At 39.7% G+C, this 22541-nt stretch overlaps 1 protein-coding gene and 1 long non-coding RNA gene across 2 annotated transcripts in view; one reads left to right on the forward strand and one right to left on the reverse strand.

Annotated features, from left to right (window-relative positions):
• The window catches only part of il16 (interleukin 16), a 119816-nt gene that overhangs the window by 71432 nt on the left and 25843 nt on the right, over positions 1–22541 (reverse strand). Inside the window, exons 2-5 of the mRNA XM_061963865.2 lie at positions 20634–20862; positions 20165–20444; positions 3694–3833; positions 2642–2756 (exon numbers count right to left, since the gene is read on the reverse strand). Coding sequence (XP_061819849.2) covers positions 2642–2756; positions 3694–3833; positions 20165–20444; positions 20634–20862 — 764 coding nt within the window. The remainder of the gene's footprint in view (positions 1–2641; positions 2757–3693; positions 3834–20164; positions 20445–20633; positions 20863–22541) is intronic.
• Positions 1273–14161, forward strand: LOC133608554 (uncharacterized). Its single transcript, XR_009815611.2, has 4 exons — positions 1273–1413; positions 2407–2493; positions 2573–2699; positions 14116–14161. It is a non-coding gene; the product is annotated as an uncharacterized lncRNA (long non-coding RNA).

Raw genomic sequence — 22541 nt, forward strand, 5'->3', positions numbered from 1 at the left:
CACAGTCGCCTCCCCAACACGGGGATGGCACTTTTGCAGGTGAGATCCATTGACTCGGACTTGAAAGTACTGATTTGAATGCCAGTCGCTTCACACTCAGCTGCGAACTGATCCAGTGAGAGCTGAAGATCCTGGCCAGATGAAACCAGTAGGACCACATTATCTGTAGAGAACAGAGACCTAATCCTTCAGCCACCAAACAGGGTCCCCTCAACGCCCTGACTGAGCCTTGAAATTCTGTTTATAAAAGTTGTACACAGAATCGGTGACAAAGGGCATCCCTGGTGGAGTCCAACCCTCACTGAAAACGGGTTCGACTTACGAACGGTCCAATGCGGACCAAGCTCCGACACAGACCGCCACAATCAGGTGACCCAATACCCCATACTCTCTGACCACTCCCCACAGGACTTCCTAAGAGACACAGTCGAATACCTTCTGCAAGTCCACAATACACATGTAGACTGGCTGGGCAAACTCCCATGCACCCTCAAGGATCCTGCAGATAGAGTTGGTCCACAGTTCCACGACCAGGACGAAAACCACACTGCTCCACCTGAATCCGAGGTTCGACGGTCCGGCGTAGCCTCCTCACCAGTACACCTGAATAGATCTTACCGGGAAGGCAAATGAGTGTGAGTCCACGATAGTTGGACCACACCCTGTTTGCCATTCTTAAATAGAGGAACCACTACCCTGGTCTGCCAATCCAGAGGCACCGCCCCCGATGTCCACGCAATGCTGCAGAATTTTCTCAACCACGACAGCCCCACAGCTCATCCATCCCTGGGGCCCTGGTGCTTCTTAACTACCTCGGCAACCTCAGCCCCAGAAATAGGAGAGCCCATCAGAGAGTCCCCAGGCAATGCTTCCTCATCGGAAGACGTGTAGGTGGGATTGAGAAAGTCTTCGAAGTATTCCTTTGAAGGAAAACGTTATATATATGCTAAATTTGGTTGGCATAATCAGAATTCTTTGGAAGCGCAATGTCCACGCACTTGCATTTTATGTGACATGACGTGGGTTCGATTCTCGGCAACGGTATTATTTAAAGGGCTGTTTGCAACATTGCTGGTTGCTTAGAGGGCACCAACTTTCCAATGTATTTTACACAGTATATCCTGCCCTCTTACGGCGTCTCAGACAAAATGACAAAATTACGTATGTGTCAGGCTTGTCCCTGACAGTTTGGTTATGTTTTAGTTTTTCCTCTGTGTTTGTCTTTATTTCCTGTCAGCGCTTTTATTTTGGTTGTTTCCTGCTTGTCTCCCTGAGCGCTGTGTTCCCTCAGCTGTGGCTGATTGGCACCTGGCCACACCTGGTGTCAATCAGCCAGATGCTATTTAAACCTGCCTTGCCAGCCAGTCTGTGCTGGAGTATTGTCGCTGATACTTGTCGATGTCTTTGTTTGCGGTAAGCTGTTCCTGTTTGCTAGTTTCTAATTGCTACAGTTTGCTGTCTCCTAGCTCCTTGTTTCATGTTATCCTGTTAGCCGTTAGCTGTTTCCAGTTTTTCTATTTGCTGGTTCCTGTTTTCAGTTTGGCTATTCCTAGTTCCTGGTTTGTGTTTTACATTTATTTTGGACATTAAATTATGTTTTCTTGCACAATTTTTAAATTGTGTGGAAACATTCACTGTTTCTAGCAATATTAAAAACAATTAAATAAACTTACAGTTGAGTGTCTTTAAAGTGAAAATGTAAATATCCAATGTAACAAGTCTAAAACAATAATGTTCACTTTAGTGTCTTTGAACTTTAATTTTATGAGAAGCAGTGTCCTCTGCAGTGGACATTTTTCAGATCAGTTTGGAAAATGCAGTTTTCTCAGAAAAGTTCATTCACATTTTAACTTTTAATAATGTGAATATCTCACAAATTTTGCTTCGCTGGCTTCAAATATCTTTTCTGCGTGATGGTTTATCAAGTCGCTTTGGTGTGCAGTGTGGGTGCTCCCAGCTGGTGCTTTACCTCGGCGCAGTGGGCCTTGAGCCAGTTAGTTTTGGCTTGAAACGCTCGAGACAAACAAATGTCAGAAAAAATATATATATTCTTTCCTACGAACACACCTCTATCACATGCTTCCTTTTTGCCCCCTTTACGACGTTCCATGTTGCAGGTCCCGCGCTGCACAGAGGATTTTGGGAGATGTCATTTATTATTTTCAGACTCGCAGAAGCAAAAGTGCCAGAAGAAACTACGCTCGCCAAGTTTTCGTTAGATACCGTGTCATTTCATTATTGTGAAGATTTTGAAAACGCGATATTGTAGTATCGACAATACTGTTACATCCCTGATCCTTTGAACTGAGCATGCAACCAATGTTAATTTCTACGCTTTCTCAACATTTTAGCATGTCTAATTAAACTTTCACTTTCCTGTTCTTTCCTTTGTCACACTACCATCAGAAGAGTCAGCCTCACGCTTGGAAGACATCATGAAAGTAAAAAGTTCAATATAAAGAACAAAACTATATGTTCTTCCATCACTTGCATGTAAATTGTTCTGTATTTCTTTGTGTACAGTATTAATATTTTTTGGAATTGTGTAAGTAATCACTGAATGTCATTACAGGAGGACCGCCTGCATATCCAATCTGGTGTCAGCGTAGAGAAATGTCCCAACATCATGTCATCTGTGTACCTCGCTACAAGATGTGTATACGCTCCTCAATCCCTCCACTTCCATCCATGCACTGCTGGTAAGACACTGTCCGTTAAAAGGTGCCAGTTTGTCTGGACTCAGGAAGTTGGAACCTCTGAGTGAAAAAAGGAAAATAATGAAAGTGACTCAATATGGTTCAGCACAAGCATGTTGTATAAAGTACTAACAGAAGCTGTATGTTAAATATTTTCCAGTTATTTTCATGACAATTCTAATATTGTTGTAATTATTTTTTTTTTTTACAGTGGTGTAAGTGGTATGTTGGTTAATTAAAACAAAATATTTAAAGTTATTTATCACCTTTAGGGTGAAATATCTATCAGGTTATACCACTGGAAACCACAACAATAGACATACCACTGTATTCTTCAATACTGAGCATAATTATTTTTTTACACATCAAATATTTGTTGTAGCTCCTGTTTTAAGTCTTTTAGATTAATAATCTACATGATATGTGTATTATTAATGTAACAATATGTATACAGATTGCCCACCACAGTATTTAAGTATACAGGGTAACCCTAAAGCCTGCACAGTGCACACTGTCTAAAATACATTCATAATAAAAAAAAAAGTTTCATTTATTTATTACTAATTGATGCTTAATCAATAATATACAATTAAATGTATTTAATATATATATTTAAAAAATAATTACAATTAGATAACTAATCATTCAAAAACGTTGAAAATGTTATATACTGTGTATATATATATATATATATATATATATATATATATATATATATACATATATATATACACACTATACATAATACTAATACACGTTGAATAATACATTTATTTTTAAAGAGATAAACACTTACTTACATTTCATTACACATTTTTTACTGTATAATATCTGCATTTTTCCTTTGTGTCCAAACCTTAGGTACGCCCTGTGTAGTACTGTACTTACTATAAAAAAATATCCATACATCTCAAGTTGTATTTCTACAACAAAATGAAACAGAGGAATCTATTTTTCCAGCACACTCAATATAATACATATAGAATGAGTTGTATACCTGTAAACATCCGCGCCACTCATCCTTGGCTCCTCATGAGTTTTTTTGTCTTCTGTCTGGACGGCGTTATCCGACATTTGCGGTACACACACCTCCTCAGTCGGCCTTATGGTTACACACATCCTCCAAATACTACTCTCCTACAACAAATACAGAGGGGCAAAATGAACGACACTTTACTGTAAAAAAAATTAATAAATAACTTTGAGTATTAAAGAAGAAATACTAGAAAGGACAAGGAAAATCAACAAAGAGACACTTTTACAGGTGGGCATGGAGTAAAACTGTCAAGGCTGTCCTTCAAGGCAGGGATATGTGCTGAAATAAATGTCATGACCACAGCCTTCATTGTTTCTGAAATAGAGTCCAATGGAACAATCATGCCATTTCAAGTACTTCACCAAAAGCAGTACATCCCTCGCATTTAAACAAACATTTGATTATATATTTTTTATCTTTTCACTAAATGCATGACACTTTAGAACAATTTAGAGTAGTATGTGTACAGCTTGTATAACAGTGTATTTACTGGTCCCTCAAACTATGTCAACACAATAATACCTAAACTGTTGGCAGCAAAAGTGAGTACAACTTTAAGTGAAAATGGTACGCAAAGTGTGAATATTTAGTGTAGCTACCATTATTTTTCAACACTGCCTTAACAGTCTTGAGCATCGAGGTCATGAAAACTTTTCAGGTTGTTACTGAATCCCCCGGAAAATGCATAGCTCTTCAGAACACTGGCATCACCTGTGCAGACCACGTGACTCCCACAACCATGTCTTATTGTCGACAAGACACATTTGTCCTTGGACTTCCCACTTGGTTGCCACCACACATGTTTAAAACTATTGGAAGTGAATATGTTTATCCTGATCAAATCGAACCACATGAGGACATGTTTTCACTAATACATGTTCTTGGTCTGGTTGTCTTCACAAAACTGTTTGCAGTTCTCTGGTGCATCATCTGTAGAAGATAATATCCTTCCAATTTGATGCAGTTTGTAGCAAATGGTCTCATCTCCAACCCCGTCAACCTCTGCAGCAATGCTGTCAGCACATTGACATTGGTTTTGACTTTATTCGGACATAGAACAAAACACATACAGGTAAAAGCCAGTAAATTAGAATATTTTGAAAAACTTGATTTATTTCAGTAATTGCATTCAAAAGGTGTAACTTGTACATTATATTTATTCATTGCACACAGACTGATGCATTCAATTGTTTATTTCATTTAATTTTGATGATTTGAAGTGGCAACAAATGAAAATCCAAAATTCCGTGTGTCACAAAATTAGAATATTACTTAAGGCTAATACAAAAAAGGGATTTTTAGAAATGTTGGCCAACTGAAAAGTATGAAAATGAAAAATATGAGCATGTACAATACTCAATACTTGGTTGGAGCTCCTTTTGCCTCAATTACTGCGTTAATGCGGCGTGGCATGTAGTCGATGAGTTTCTGGCACTGCTCAGGTGTTAAGAGAGCCCAGGTTGCTCTGATAGTGGCCTTCAACTCTTCTGCGTTTTTGGGTCTGGCATTCTGCATCTTCCTTTTCACAATACCCCACAGATTTTCTATGGGGCTAAGGTCAGGGGAGTTGGCGGGCCAATTTAGAACAGAAATACCATGGTCCGTAAACCAGGCACGGGTAGATTTTGCGCTGTGTGCAGGCGCCAAGTCCTGTTGGAACTTGAAATCTCCATCTCCATAGAGCAGGTCAGCAGCAGGAAGCATGAAGTGCTCTAAAACTTGCTGGTAGACGGCTGCGTTGAACCTGGATCTCAGGAAACAGAGTGGACCGACACCAGCAGATGACATGGCACCCCAAACCATCACTGATGGTGGAAACTTTACACTAGACTTCAGGCAACGTGGATCCTGTGCCTCTCCTGTCTTCCTCCAGACTCTGGGACCTCGATTTCCAAAGGAAATGCAAAATTTGCTTTCGTCAGAAAACATGACTTTGGACCACTCAGCAGCAGTCCAGCTGGTGTCGGTCCACTCTGTTTCCTGAGATCCAGGGTCAACGCAGCCGTCTACCAGCAAGTTTTAGAGCACTTCATGCTTCCTGCTGCTGACCTGCTCTATGGAGATGGAGATTTCAAATTCCAACAGGACTTGGCGCCTGCACACAGCGCAAAATCTACCCGTGCCTGGTTTACGGACCATGGTATTTCTGTTCTAAATTGGCCCCCCAACTCCCCTGACTTTAGCCCCATAGAAAATCTGTGGGGTATTGTGAAAAGGAAGATGCAGAATGCCAGACCCAAAAACGCAGAAGAGTTGAAGGCCACTATCAGAGTAACCTGGGCTCTCATAACACCTGAGCAGTGCCAGAAACTCATCGACTCCATGCCAGGCCGCATTAACGCAGTAATTGAGGCAAAAGGAGCTCCAACCAAGTATTGAGTATTGTACATGCTCATATTTTTCATTTTCATACTTTTCAGTTGGCCAACATTTCTAAAAATCCCTTTTTTTGTATTAGCCTTAAGTAATATTCTAATTTTGTGACACACGGAATTTTGGATTTTCATTTGTTGCCACTTCAAATCATCAAAATTAAATGAAATAAACATTTGAATGCATCAGTCTGTGTGCAATGAATAAATATAATGTACAAGTTACACCTTTTGAATGCAATTACTGAAATAAATCAAGTTTTTCAAAATATTCTAATTTACTGGCTTTTACCTGTACACATCATCGCAATTTCAATTGAGTCTTAGAAGGAGTAGGCAGAAGCAGAAGCTTCTTCTCGATAATTACCATAAAGTTCTCACTCATTTACCCCACCCCCCATTTGTTCACTCACCCATCCTCCCGTTCATTCTCTAGTCAATATAAACAATGTTGTCTTAGGCCATGTCTACTCTAAGTCGTTTAACCCGTTAAACGAATAATTATTTAGCCTAGCCCCGTTTCAGCCACACTAAACCATCGTTTCAGGTCCCCCTCCTCGGACAAATTTTTACACGGGTTAATCTCTCAAACAGTTCCAAGATAAGAAAAAAAGAAAAAGATAATTACAATAACACTACTATCATATAACCCTCTGTGTTTCTTTACATCTCAATGATAGCATTTTTATAACATTTCTTACTCATATTGATATACTTTTCTAGGCCGCTCCACAATTTCACTCCACAGACAGAAATGCACATGCTACTTTTAAGAGTAGTATGAGCACTGGATTGTTTTTAAATTACAGTATGTTCCCTTCTTAATTCATACCTTCCATCTCTTTCCAAGAACAATTAATTTAAGTTACCAGGTAGTAATTTATTTTGTGCTTTAGAAACCATTTGTACAGTCTTAAATCTGACAAGATCCAGATATTGTAAAGTTTTAGACTTTAAAAATAGCTTATTGGTTTGGTCATTGTAACCCACTTCATGCACAATCCTTATTGCTCTCTTTTGTAATGTGTATATTGTCTGTAAGGTGCATTTGTAAGTGTCCCCCTGCACCTCAACACAATACATTAAATATGGCAACACCATATTTAACTTTAATTATTACATCATTAATCATCAATTTCACCTGTATGTTTATTTTACGGTTATCAGAATCAGAATCAGAAGTACTTTATTAATCCCCTAAGGGAAATTAAAGGAAATTATTATTATTATTTAAAAAAAATTATAATAATTATATATTTAGTTTTCTCCAAATTCAGTGACAAGTGTGTTTTTGTGAAACCATGATTTCAATTTACTGAGTTCTTTCATGACCACAAATCTTCACATGTCCACAGTGCATTTGTATCGTCTGCAAAAACAACAAGTTTGAATATTTTCACTGCTCTGCATTAGGGTTGCACGGTATATGCATTCTAACAAGGTGCCGCCGTTCTAACAAGGTACCCCGGTACTAATGAATTAAAAACAATACAAAACTGTCTATTTAAAATACCGGTAGTTTTTTTTCATCCACAGGCTGCCGTGCGGCAGTGACGTACAGAGCAGAGGCGCATGATGTAGAGTGTGTCAGCACGCACACACAGGGGCCGAGAGCACATACCAGAAAAAACAACATGGAGAGGAAGATTGGCAAAACACGGCTATCCTACTGGTCAATAAAAACGGTGTGTGGAGCGCAACATGGAGGTATTTGGGCTTCAAAGCTATCGATAAAGATGAGAGATTTAAAACATGCCTCACCAAAGGTGGAATGATTAAAGTGTTACAATATTTGCTTCAAACTTAGCTAAACAAATAAATAACAAGCAGTCAAATCGGTAGATAATATAGTTAACTAGCTCTCTTGTCGTGCACATATAGATACGTAGACTGGCACACAGCTGGTTGGTTTATTGCCAAATATTAGCGCTGCCCAAACCGCCCTCGCAGCGCAAACTAATGCAAGTGAAATGACTATTTTTTAACAAATACAATACAAAATACAAATTCAATTTGTGTTTTGTCTTTAAGAATGTGGTTTACCAGCTACATGTCTTATTTGTGTACTTTTAGCCTTAGTATTGATTTAAGTATTTACTAATGATTTTATTTCTCTTAAAGCCAGACCAAGACTGGCAAACATAAATTGTGAATAATTGAATGCAATGTCAATGACGCTTTTTATTCTATTCTAACCTATTCCCAGATTATGGCAGGATATATGTAATGTATACACTTGTAAATTGTTCTTTACATGCAATGAGAAAGGCCCAGTGTGTTTTATGCCTTTTAATTTAAATGTTAACCCTCTAAAATAGCGTTTTATGTGCAATAGGAAAAATGTTTAATGTCCATCCATCCATCCATTTTCTACCGCTTGTCTCTCTCTGGTCGCTGGGGTGCTGGAGCCTATCCCAGCTGCACTCGGGCAGAAGGCGCGGTGCACCCTGGACAAGTCGCCACCTCATCACCGGGCCAACACAGATAGGCAGACAACATTCACACTCACATTCACACACTATGGACAATTTAGTGATGCCTATCACCAGGTGCATGTCTTCGGACGTGGCAGGAAGCCGGAGTACCCGGAGGGAACCCATGCAGTCACGGGGAGAACATGCAAACTCCACACAGAAAGTGGAGTTTGATCGAACCCAGGACCTTCGTATTGTGAGGCACACTCACTAACCCCTGCTCTACCGTGCTGCCCATGTTTGATCATAAGATTTTGTGTTAAAATCAAGCCAATATGATTATTTTTTTGTGGTCCCCTTTATTTTGAAAAGTATCTATATTTTGGTACCGGTACCAAAATAATTGATTTCGGGACAACCCCACTCTTATTATATTATATAAAATACACAGTTTTGGTCTAACACTGACCGTAACGGGAGTCTTCAGGTAATGTTTAAATGATGTGATTCAGTTGTACAAATTACCGTCGGTCTTTGATGTAACTCTTTAACCACTCCAAAACACGCCCTCTCACACTGTACTCTTACATTTTCTTTTGTGGCATATCATGATCTAGTGCAAATGCAGCCCGCCGGTGTCTTAAGTCTGGCCCGTGAGACGTCACAAGTTAAATAAGTATTGAGGTGTATCTCGAGTTATATTTTAATTACCTGTCAGCTGCATATCTGGCGGCATCTTAAGGACAATATTAGTAAATTTGGTTAAAGACCATGAGTTTTGTTTTGAAGTCTCCTGAACACAGTATTAATTCATATGACCCAATCCAAATAACCTTTCCCATTCATGGTGCATGTAAACCATAACCAACACAGAGATATGGGGTGCCGAATGTAAAAATGCAGTCACATATTCTAGCAAATATATTTTTCATATTTAGCTCACTTTTCTCACATTTAAGTTTAAATTAAATATTGACTCTAAATATTAAATCCAAATACTCAATATATATATCAATCCTAAATCTAAATCTTATATTCAAATGAGAATTAAATCTTAGATCTAAATCTAAATCTAAATGTAAATGTTAAATCTAAACCTAAATGTTAAATCCAAATATTCAAAGAAATTGAATATGCATATGAAAGCAACACAAGCATTACAAACAAAGTATTATGGCAGAAACTAAATAATAACAAATAATAAAAAATACATGTGAAAATTGCGCAAGATAGCACATCCATCCATCCATTTTTTACCGCTTGTCCCTCTCGGGGTCGCAGGGGTAATGGAGCCTATCCCAGTTGCATTCGAGCGGAAGGCGGGGGTACACCCTGGACAACTCGCCACCTCAACACAGGGCCAACACAGATAGACAGACAACATTCACACTCACATTCACACACTAGGGTTAATTTAGTGTTGCCAATCAACCTATCCCCAGGTGCATGTCTTTGGAGGTGGGAGGAAGCCGGAGTACCCGGAGGGAACCCACGCAGTCACGGGGTCACGCAAACTCCATACAGAAAGACCCCGAGCCCGGGGATTGAACCCAGGACCTTCTTATTGTGAGGCACACACACTAACCCCTGTTTCACCGTGCAGGAAATAAGAGATAAACAAATTAAAACGTAAGACTTGCAAGATGGCACCTGATGGCCATAAGACGTAACTGCACAATTATAGCCAAAATAATGAGGATTATTACACAATTATTTTGATCAATGGGCCGCACGGTGGGAACAGTGGTTAGTGTGTGTGCCTCACAAGAAGAAGGTCCTGAGTTCGATCCCCGGGCTCGGGGTCTTTCCAAATGTGCATGTTCTCCCCGTGACTGCGTGGGTTCGCTCCGGGTACTCCGGCTTCCTCCCACCCCCCAAGACGTGCACCTGGGGATAGGTTGATTGGCAACAATAAATTGGCCCTGCGATGAGGTGACGACTTGTCCAGGGTGTACCCTGTCTTCCACCAGAGTGAAGCTAGGATAGGCTCCAGCCACCCCCGTAACCCAGGTAGGTAGAAAATAGAAGATGGATGGATTTTGATCAATACTGAAATCACGATTATCAATCATGATTATTCATTATGTTAGGTAAAACAGTGTTGGGGTGTGAACACGTCACCATCATGTAATTTTTAATGTCGAATAAAAGTCTACGGATAACGTTATAAATTTAAAGTCAAATATTTGTGTTTTTGGTCATTATTAGTATCAACTCATCACCTTTTTCTCATTACATGATGCCTATATCTCTATTTTTACCTTATGATAGAGAAAAGCATTTTTTTTAAAAACGTATTTACATTTTATGTTCTAAATGCATGTACATGCTATATTGGGACAGATCAATTAGGAGTTTGACCAGACACATGAATGGTTTTTAAAGTAATAATTTTGTGAAATGAAAAAGAAAAAAAAAACACAAATGTAAAAAAAAAAAAAACATGATGTTTGTTTTTTAATATCAATATTACACACAAAGCAGTTTGGCTAATGAAGATACAATTTAAAAAACTAGATTATTTCTACTCAGTGCAAACATTTGGCCTTAAAGAATGCACAGGAGTGACATAATACACAATCTTTGTGCCTCACTGACTCAGCCTGTTGACGCTTCACAACCTGATTTCAATTTGATGAGATGAAAAAAACCTTTTAACTGGTTTTATTGGAACACTGACAAAGTTAGCAGTAAAATACAGGACTAGTGACCTCACAGTAAACAACCGGCAAAACTTTATAAACAAGTTGTGACAACGTTCCCTGCACATCGCCTGCTGGTAACTCTCAGTCACAGCAGCTGAGTGAAGGACACTGTGTTGCACTATCAAAATGAGAGCAACACCAAATATTTTTCTGTGGGACAAATGCTTTATTCTCCAATAGTGTCCACACCTGTCACCATCTAATGACAGCAGTGCACGCCGAGACTCCACAGAAGTGAAGCGAGTGAAATGAAGTAAAACGAAGCAATAAGCTCTGTTTACTCAGAAAGAAAATCTCCGGAGATAGGTCAGTGCAGTTGCCGCCATGTTTTCGAAAGCCAAACGACGCCAGTGCACATGCGCCGGCGCTGCTGTGACTCTGTTTCCAGAAAGTGAGCAGTGTTCCCTAAAATGCATTAATAGGACGGTTTTTTTTGTAATTTAAAATTCAAGCGGTTTTACTAACCGTCTGAAATTGAACCGCGGTTTATCATTATATCGTTTACCGTTACCACGCTAGTTTGGTGATAACATTTTTAACGATAAGCGACTTTATTGGCATTAATTTGTCATTAATCATACATCATGATTTCTTCTTCTGCAGTAATAAAGATGTAGGAGCACTATGCACTGAGAGGCAGAGATGTGGGCTTGGCTTTGCGGCTATGAGGCCTCGGATTTAGATTTAACATTTATCGCTCACATTTAGATTGAGATTTACATTTAAGATTCAGATTTAAATTTAAGATTTACATTCCATCCATCCATCCATTTTCTACCGCTTGTCCCTTATGGGATGGCGGGGGGTGCTGGAGCCTGCATTCGGGCGGTAGGCGGGGTACACCCTGGACAAGTCGCCACCTCACCGCAGGGCCAACACAGATAGACAGACAACATTCACACTCACATTCACACACTAGGGCCAATTTAGTGTTGCCAATCAACCTATACCCAGGTGCGTGTCTTTGGAGGTGGGAGGAAGCCGGAGTACCCGGAGGGAACACACACAGTCACAGGGAGAACATGCAAATTCCACACAGAAAGATCCCGAGTAGAGATGTTCGATAATGGCTTTTTTGCCGATATCCGATATTGTCCAACTCTTAATTACCGTTTCCGATATCAACCGATACCGATATATACAGTCGTGGAATTAACACATTATTATGCTTAATTTTGTTGTGATGCCCCGCTGGATGCATTAAACAATGTAACAAGGTTTTCCAAAATAAATCAACTCAAGTTATGGAAAAAAATGCCAACATGGCACTGCCATATTTATTATTGAAGTCACAAAGTGCATTATTTTTTTTAACATGCCTCAAAACAGCAGCTTGGAATTTGGGACATGCTCTCCCTGAGAGAGCATGAGGAGGTTGAGGTGGGCGGGGTTGGGGGGGACGGGGTGCCGGGGGTGTATATTGTAGCGTCCCGGAAGAGTTAGTGCTGCAAGGGGTTCTGGGTATTTGTTCTGTTACAGTGCGGATGTTCTCCCGAAATGTGTTTGTCATTCTTGTTTGGTGTGGGTTCACAGTGTGGCGCATATTTGTAACAGTGTTGAAGTTGTTTATACGGCCACCCTCAGTGTGACCTGTATGGTTGTTGCATTCACTTGTGTGTGTGTAAAGCCGTAAATATTATGTGACTGGGCCGGCACGCAAAGGCAGTGCCTTTAATGTTTATTGGCTTTCTGTGCTTCTCCCTACGTGTGTACATAGCGGTGTTTTAAAAAGTCATAAATGTTACTTTTTGAAACCGATACCAATAATTTTGAAACCGACACCGATAATTTCCGATATTACATTTTAAAGCATTTATCGGCCGATAATATCGGACTGCCGATATTATCGGACATCCCTAATCCCGAGCCATTTAGATTTAACATTTAGATTCATATCTAACATACATGTATACATATTCAGACATAACATTTGGAGTCAACATTTATTTTAAACTTAAGTGTGATGAAAATGAGCGAAATGTGAGAAAAGGCTGTTAAATATGAGAATATATATCTGCATAACACACAACCTGTTCATAAACTTTGTGAACATTATAAAACATGTCCAAGCATATGTAATTTAAAACTACACCCATATAAATCCACTAAAATGTGTGATGGGTAATATGCAAAAGATGCTCTACACACTTTGCCATATTTGGCAGATTTTAACTGCTTGATATTTCTGATCGATTACAAAACTTTAGGGCAGGGCCGGATTTGCCTACAGGCGAACCAGGCGGCCGGCCGCCTATGGCGCCAAAATTTGGAGAGGGCACCAAAAATTACAGAATGTAAAAAAAACCTAATAATAATAATAATACGTAAATAAAAATGTTTGTATAATGCGCACTCTGTACACTTAATTAGAACATTTTCTTTAAAAAAGTAAATAATATAACCTGTGACGTGACATGCTGCTGAATTTTCAGAGTTTGTCACTGATCTAGTGACGCACGTAGATAATATAATTATAATGTGGGATTTTAACATTGAATACACCATCAGACCCTCTGTGCGTGGCACTCCAGACTATAATTGATAGCTGTGGTCTTACACAAATAATAAATGAACCCACGCATCGCAACAGGTTCACCACCTCCAAAGATATATATTACTCCCGTACACTAGAGTAATGTCCGATCATTACCTTAAAAAAATTTGAATTCTGACTCATTGTCAACAAGCTACTAATAACCACTGCTTTAGCAGCCGCAACATTAATGCTGTCACAACTATAATTCTTGCTGGCCTACTCCCTTCGGTAATGGCGCCCTTCCCAAATTATGTGGGCTCTATCTATAACATCACCACCTCTGTTGTGTTTTATCATTCTCCTGCCTTCTCCTTTATTGTGATGTCTGCATTTGTTCCTATGGTCTTTCTCTTCAGTTCATTCGTCCTCGGCGAGGAGCGGACCTTGAGGCACACCTGCAACTAATAACCTGTTAGTATTTAAGCTCGTCACTGACAGCTTGGCCTTGCCGGTTATTGTCTCCTGAACTCCTCACGTCTCATGCGCCCGCTTCGCCTCGCCAGTCCTGGTACGTTGGTCGCTCCTTAGTTCTGATATCCCTAACCTCTTTGTGTTTTCTTCCTAGCCTCCCTGAGGTAGAGAGGATATATTTTATTGGACTTTTTTTGCAGTGCTCAATGTGCCCTGGCCTATCCCCCTGGCGACCTCTGAGGAACCTGTTTTGGTCTGTGATACATGGTGTGTGCTTATGCCCCATCGCCGTTTGTTACCCCTTTTTTTACTAATTAAAATATTTCCTTTTTATAATTCAACCTTGCCTCCCATCTCCGCATCCTGGGGTCAACACCTTGACCGATACCCTAACAGCCTCAATAAAAACGATCCTAAATATTTGTTCAGTACAGTAGCATCGCTAATCCAACAAGGGACTTTATGAATTTCTTTAATAAAAAAATGTAACTCATTAGAAAGGAGATTAAAGACAATGCGTCCCAGCTACAACTGGATTCTATTAACACAGATATGAATGTATATACGATTGATATTGCCCTCCAAAATAGTTTCTCTCTTTTTGATGGAATTACATTAGAAGAACACCTGTGACTTGTAAATGGGACAAAACAAACAACATGTTTACTTGACCCACTTCCTGGAAAACTTATGAAGGAGCTGTTTGAAATATTAGGACCATCAGTGCTAAATATTATAAACATATCACTTTCTTCTGGCACTGTTTCCGTAGCATTCAAAAAAGCGGCTATTCATCCTCAGCTCAAAAGACCTAACCTCGATCCTGATTTCATAGTAAACTACCGGCCCTTAAACTACCGGTCCCACCTTCCCTTTATCTCGAAAATCCTCGAAAAAAATGTTGCACAGCAGTTAAATGAACACTTAGCGTCTAACAATCTCGGTGAACCCTTTCAGTCCGGTTTCAGGGCAAATCACTCTACTGAGAATGCCCTCGCAAAAATGACTAATAATCTATTGCTAACTATAGATGCTGATGCGTCATCCATGTTGCTGCTACTTGATCTTAGCACTGCTTTCGATACCGTCGATCATAACATTTTATTAGAGCGTATCAAAACACGTATTGGTATGTCAGACTTAGCCTTGTCTTGGTTTAACTCTTATCTTACTGACAGGATGCAGTGCGTCTGAGTATGTTAAGGTAACGTGTGGAGTTCCCCAGGGTTCAGTTCTTGGCCCTGCACTTTTCAGCATCTACATGCTACCGCTAGGTGATGTCATACGCAAATACGATGTTACCTTTCATTGTTATGCTGATGACACCCAACTTTACATGCCCCTAAAGCTGACCAACACGCCGGATTGTAGTCAGCTGGAGGCGTGTCTTAATAAAATTAAACAATGGATGTCCAGCAACTTTTTGCAACTCAACGCTAAGAAAACAGAAATGCTAATCATCGGTCCTGCTAGACACTGACACTCATAATAATAAAACCACCTTAACATTTGACAACCAAACAATTACACAAAGCAACTCGGTAAAGAATTTGGGTATTATCTTCGACCCAACTCTCTCGTTTGAGTCACACATCAAGAGTGTTACTAAAACAGCCTCTTTCATCTCCGTAATATCGCTAAAATGTGTTCCGCTTTGTCCACCAGCGATGCTGAGATCATTATTCATGCGTTCGTTATGTCTCGTCTCGATTACTGTAACGTATTATTTTCGGGCCTTCCTATGTCTAGCATTAAAGGATTACAGTTGGTACAAAATGCGGCTGCTAGACTTTTGACAAGGACAACAAAGTTTGATCATATTATGCCTATACTGGTGGTAAGTAGGGTTGTACGGTATACCGGTATTAGTATAGTACCGCGATACTAATGAGTCATATTCGGTACTATACCGCCTTTAAAAAGTACCGGTCTCCCACAACCGCCTCCCATTCGGGAAAATGGTTGCCCCGGGAGATTTTCGGTAGGGGCACTGAAATTCGGGAATCTCCCGGAAAAATCGGGAGGGTTGTCAAGTATGCAAGCATGGAGTACTTACAAGCAGACACAGTTTGTAGACAGAAAAGGGAGAACGGACACATTCTGGCTTAAAAACTAACAATAAAGGTGAAGCTATAACACTGAAACGCCCTCAGGAAGAGGTGCTTTAAGACATGGCTAGCTAGCTAGCGGCTAAAGTCCATTAGCAGTCGGCAGTGTTTTAGCTACATCTAAATCACTAATCCTCGCCTCCATGGCGACAAATAAAGTACGTTTCTTACAAGTATCATCCCTGCATGACGAGGAATAGCTAAACATGCTTCACTACACACCGTAGTTCACCGGCATCACAATGTAAACAAATGCCATTGGGGGATCTACACCTAACATCCACTGTAATGATACCAAGTACAGGAGCGTATCTAGTCGATATTACTATGATTACATCGATATTTTTTAGCATCACAAAATCTTCTTTTGTTTTAAAAAAATGTATATTATGTTTATAAACTCAGGAAATACGTGCCTGGAGAAAACTTTTCTCAAGGGGCGATGAGGGGTGATTCTTTATTTTTGAACTGATTGCTGTTACATCACAATCAACGCTTCGCTTTGTAGATGTGTGTGTTCGCGTGCCCATCCACATGACAGCGTATTAGTGATTACCCTCAAAAATACCCTCTTTACTTAGGTAGGAATTTAATATGCAGATTTAAATCACTGCGATCGCCGATTAGGTGTAAAACAGCTGTGTAATCGTGATTGCACAGGCACTTTCAATGAGACAGCACACAGTGTTGGAATAAAAAAATGACTTGAGATCTTTATTGTTCATGGAAAAGTACCAGTCTTGAAAGACACATCGAAAAATTACACTAATAGATCAATGATGCAAACCATTACAGTTTTCCCCAAGTTATTTTAGTTGATCCATTTTTAGTGATACTTTTTAATATTTTCCATGTTTTCTTTAGTATTTTTTTGAGTACTTTGTCATAATATTACTTCTTAAATGCTCTCATAATATTAGTTCATCTGCACTCATACATCTATTTTACTAACACGTTCTTTGCAGCAACGCTGTCAGCCCTCATACGCAGTGTTAGTATAACATTGTTACCAACGGCGTTATTTTTTCTAGTAACGAGTAATGCAATTAATTACTGTTCCCATCGTTGCAACGCCGTTGCCGTTACTGAGAATGTGAAATGGCGTGTCACTACAGTTTGGTTGAATGAAGTGCAAAGTGTCAGGTTTTGGCTCCAGTAGCGCCAAAACAAAAATGTTGTTCTATGTCGTAATATGTGAACAGTGAAGTGGGCACATTTTATTTTGATGCTACATGATGCGACCAGCAGTCGAGCCATCGAACGTGACATCAAAACAACTATAAGTTGACTATGTGTATTTGCTGCTTCTACCGCACTCATAAACAAATTATGACAAAGGCATGCATCGTAACTCCGTTTCACAACACACCTGCTTAGCCAGAGGCGTAGCATAAACATACTTTTTACGTTTCTCTGTGTAAATAAGTGAAGAATACAGAAACTTTGAGGCATGATGCAACTAACCTGATGATAAACTAGTGTAAGAAGAATGTTTTTGTATTATTTATAAGATTGCTGTAGTTTTCAGTTGTGTAAATATTAACTATTGTGCGTGAAGTCACAGTTAAATTATTGGCATAATTTAAGAATTATGCCAATAAGTTAGATAAACGTCGTGATGGTTGTTTAAAGGTTGAATGATAGCTGACAAAGTGCAGTTCACTTCTCCAGCTTGGAATTGGACACATACTGTTGCTAACGACCAAATTCAATGAAGAAGGCAGCAGTGTTACCTCTGTATTTGCATAGAAAAAAGTGCTGCAGCATGATGGAACAGGTGTTGCCCCCTTCACTTTTCTGAAAGCCCCCTCATATATGCCTGCCTAGAACAGGCCCTGTTGCTTAATCAAAATTAGCTTTAAAAAAGTCCCCAATATTTGTACTCAAATGCTATTTAATGTCAGAATGTCATCTAGGAGCGTTTTTAAAAGGTTTACTTACATACTTACTTACTTACTTACTTTTAATGTATGTCATTTATTAGACCAAAACTTGGTTACAGTTTTATCTAAAGTTCTTTCAGGCCGTATTTTGGCATACAAGTGCAGAGAGTTGCACAATAAAAGCCAAGGGCTCTTTGTGTCTTTTTACCTAAGTTTACATTTTTGGTACCGTAATGAGCTTTGTACATTCAATATTTAATGTTGTTACTTTAAGGAACATTTTTTTTATACATTTTTATTTTTAATGCATATCCTATGGCACAGTGTAATCTATTAAGTTCAGATAAATGTCAAATGTATGTATGTCGATTTCGAGCAGTTAATATAAACAGCTTTAACATTAAAGATGTTATCAAACGTAAAAGCGTATTAAATAACAATCTCAGTTACTTTGCTCAGTAATAAGTTACTCTTACAATGAAGTAACTGAGTTACCAACTCAATTGCTTTTTGGAAGAAGTAATTTGTAGCTTTAAATAATTACTTTTTTAAGGTAAGATGACCAACATGGCTCATATTACTTTTTTACTAACAAAACTTCTGCAGCGATGTTGACAGCACTCATACGTCCAGTTTACAACACAGTTTCATCTGCAGCAATGTTGGATGCACTCATACGTTTAGTTTACAAACACAACCTTTGAATCAATGCTGGCAACACTTATACATCAAATTTACGGATACAACCTCTGCAGCAATGCTGGCAGCATTCATAAGACTACAATACTAACCCAACCTCTTCAGCAATGCTGGCAGTACTCATACGTCTAGTATAAAAACACGATCTATGCAGTAATGCTGTCATCATTCATACGTCTAGTTTACAAGAACAATCTCTGTCGCAATGCTGGCAGCACTCATACGTAAAGTTTACAAACATAACCTCTCCATTAATGCTGGCAGCATTCAAACGTGTAGTTTACGAGCACAACCTCAACAGCAATGCTGGCAGCACTCATATGTTTAATTTACAAACAACTTCTGCAGCAATGCTGACAGCACTCATACGTCTAGTTTACAAACAAAACCTCTGGATATCACGCCAAAAACTACACAGTGTAATGGCAATTGCAATCACTGCAGTTTAACATGCTGTTCATCAGCTGATCTAGGCCACATGTGACCCACAGCTTGTTTTTTTATTGGTCTGTAGCTTTTTCCTAAAATACAATAAAATATTGCCTGTATCACAACTTTGCGAGAAATTAACAATTCAGGCCATGGTGAAAACAGAAAAACAAAAAAGATCTTATGAGAAAAAAAGTTAAATGTTGAATGTTATCTGACCAGATCAATCACACTTTAACAAAGAAACACAAAACTGAGATATAGTCTGTTAATGTATGCTATTAAACTTCAACTGTATTTGTTTCATTTTGTATCCCTTTAATTTAGGTAGCCAGGGACTGCAGATGCAAATTAGCTATTTAGCTATAATCTGGTACAGAACATATCTGTCTTTGATCTTAATGTTTCTGTGCATTGTCCCTTCAAATAAAGACTAAACTAATTCCCTATCGGTTTTGATTTCATTGCTCCTGTTCTTGTTTTTACATGTTGATGCTCTGCTTACATCCTGAATACAATCCACACTTGTAATTCTCCTCTTTCTATGCTCTGTCCCTCTCTAGCTTATCTTAAGCAATGGAGACAAAGGGACCACAACGTCTGTGTTCTGTTTGAGGTTTCTTTCCTATAGGAAGCTTCTCCTTGCTTATGAGTGGGTCAGTTAGTTTTCTTAATGTTTTAGTAGTAATTATGATTTGTCAGTGGCGTATTAGTTATTCATACCAAACTTAACATTATGTGTTGCAGTCAGTACTTGCTCCAGAATCTTGATTGTATATAAAGCAAGTGGGGACACAAACATGTTTTACAGAAGATTATAGGATTTGTGCTTATATTTTGCTCCTTGTATCAAATAAAAACACTTGCATCTGTACCTTGATGCTGAAAGTTCTCCGCAGTCTTGTTTTATTTTCACTGAAGGTTGTGGTCTGATGCAGCTGTTTGGTTGCCTCTGTCCCTCTAGTCTGCGGGGTTGATTGCCAAGTCCTCCAGTGTCCAATTTCTGCATTTCTGTGTCCGGTTTGATCCTCAGGGGACATGTCTGTCCTCCAGCCTAAATTCCATTTTCTCCTCTCCTCTGACACATCCCCAGCCTCCCTCGCTTCTGACCCAGGGCAGTCATCGTTTGTCTTAGAGTGACATAGAATTAAGGACCTTTGAAAAAGACAGAAAAGGCTGAGCGAGCAAAGTACAACAACAGAGAATAACTCAACTGGTTTTGATTTATTAGAGAATATAACACGATAGACCATTAACCTAAAAACTGACATATGGATGGTGAACAACCAGTTTTGTGCAGCTCTTCCTGTAAAACTCAAGTCTTCGTTGTTGCTGTTAGCCTACCTGGAGAGCATGGTGAGCTTCTTGGAGCACTGGTTAGGGCTGTCGTTTGGGTTATTGTTGGTCTTCTGCTGGTCCCTGCGCCTTCTCTCCATCCTTCGAGCAGCAGCTGTGCTGGCTTTCCTCCTCTGATGGGAGTATCTCTGAGGCATAGTTGTTTGTGTGTGCGCCAAGAGCTGGGGTACCAGTACACCCCTCCCTCCTGCTCCACAGCTTAATAGAGAGGGTCGCTCTTGAGGGCAATTAGAACATTCAGTTAGGACAGTCTGACAGCATCAGAGTCTTCTGACAATCTCTTGAGCCAATTGAAGAGACTGTATGATAAAAGCATTTTTTTTCTTCTGCTTTGGAAAAAAATGTTATCCTTGTGACTTACCACTTAATCACATATACACGTGCGAGCACACACGTACGCGCACACACACACACACACACACACACACACACAGACAACACCACGCACACACACACACACACACGCACAGACCTTGATTTACATTACTCTCACAAAGTAAAGCCAGCATATCGATGTATTTTTCTAGTATTTTCCCTAGTCAGTTTTACTTTGCACACAATCTTGACTGTGCAGATAATGGTTTTGACCATGGACACTTTTCCCCAATAATGGGCTGCTGTGACTAATGGCCTGCACTCTTCAACATCGCATTATGGGATGTTCATCAAATGCATTACACATGCTATTGTGGAGGCCTTTCACGTTCACCGTGAACACTTTGTAAACAACACGCACAAACCATTACGCTGAAACTCATGGGACATTGGCTCTGATACTCTTATATCACTGCTTCCTCCCTTTCAACAACCCCACAGTCAGGGACTGACTTGCTCACAAGGTTTGAGCAACAATAACAACACGTGACACATCCATGTGCCATCCAATCATCATCTATTTTCAGGGTCAGAGGGAGTTGCAGTCTATCCAAACTGACTGTGGGCAAAAGGCACAACTCCACTCTGAACTTGTCACCTTTCAATCAGAGAACCCCATCCCAGAGCGGGGACTGAACCCACACTGCCTGCAGACCATCAGTCACCACAGACAACCACTATTGTTCTATTTAAGATAATGTTCCTCTCAAATAATAGCCTCTGAAGTTCCTTGAATCACAAACTGGAGATCTGATGGGAGGGGTTTCAAGGATCCAAGAAGTTCTTTGGGGTTATTTTCTCCTGGTCGTGAGGGCAAACTGGTTTCATTTTATTGTATTAATTCTATTTTACCATGAAGAAACATTTTTTCATTGTTAGTCACTCCAGCTTCATCCAAGCCTCTTGTCAACCGAGCAGTCCCTTAACGCTCTGTTCTTGGCTCCACGTTTCTTTGTTTGGCTGTCAATAGTTGTAACCACCGCCGCCGTATAGGGGCAAATGGTGATGACAATTCTGAGGGCCCAAAATCAGCTGGGGTCCACATTGCCATGCACATAGGTAATGAATGGGGTAGAAGGGCCCACACTGATCTTCTTTTCAGGGAGCCGAGAATTCCTAGCAACTGCCGGGATTGGTGGTAACGTCTCGTCCACGCGTGTCTGACCACAAATCACCCCAAACACCGCTCTTGAGAACTGGTGTCATCCTTTTTCTTTGTGAGTGAGCACGTAACAACGAGTTGGCTCCCTGAACAAGAGCGCCTTGTCTATCTAACCGTGCAGTAGCTTTAACAGAGTGACCTAAAAGATACTAAACATGTATTTTCAGCTATTCTTCCATCTTACATGACCTTTTGACACCTAAGTTTTTAGTCATAGGCTCGTGTTGGGAAATGCTTGTAAATTCTAGGGTGATATTTTAGTAGCACACAAAGTAGTATCCACTATCTGGTATATAAAAAAAACGAGTTGGTGGGTTACATGTTTTCTTTTCTCCTTTTAAACTAGTGTAAAAACGCCT

The sequence above is a fragment of the Nerophis lumbriciformis genome, linkage group LG06 (genome assembly GCF_033978685.3).
Source record: "Nerophis lumbriciformis linkage group LG06, RoL_Nlum_v2.1, whole genome shotgun sequence".
Classification (NCBI taxonomy): Eukaryota; Metazoa; Chordata; class Actinopteri; order Syngnathiformes; family Syngnathidae; genus Nerophis; species Nerophis lumbriciformis.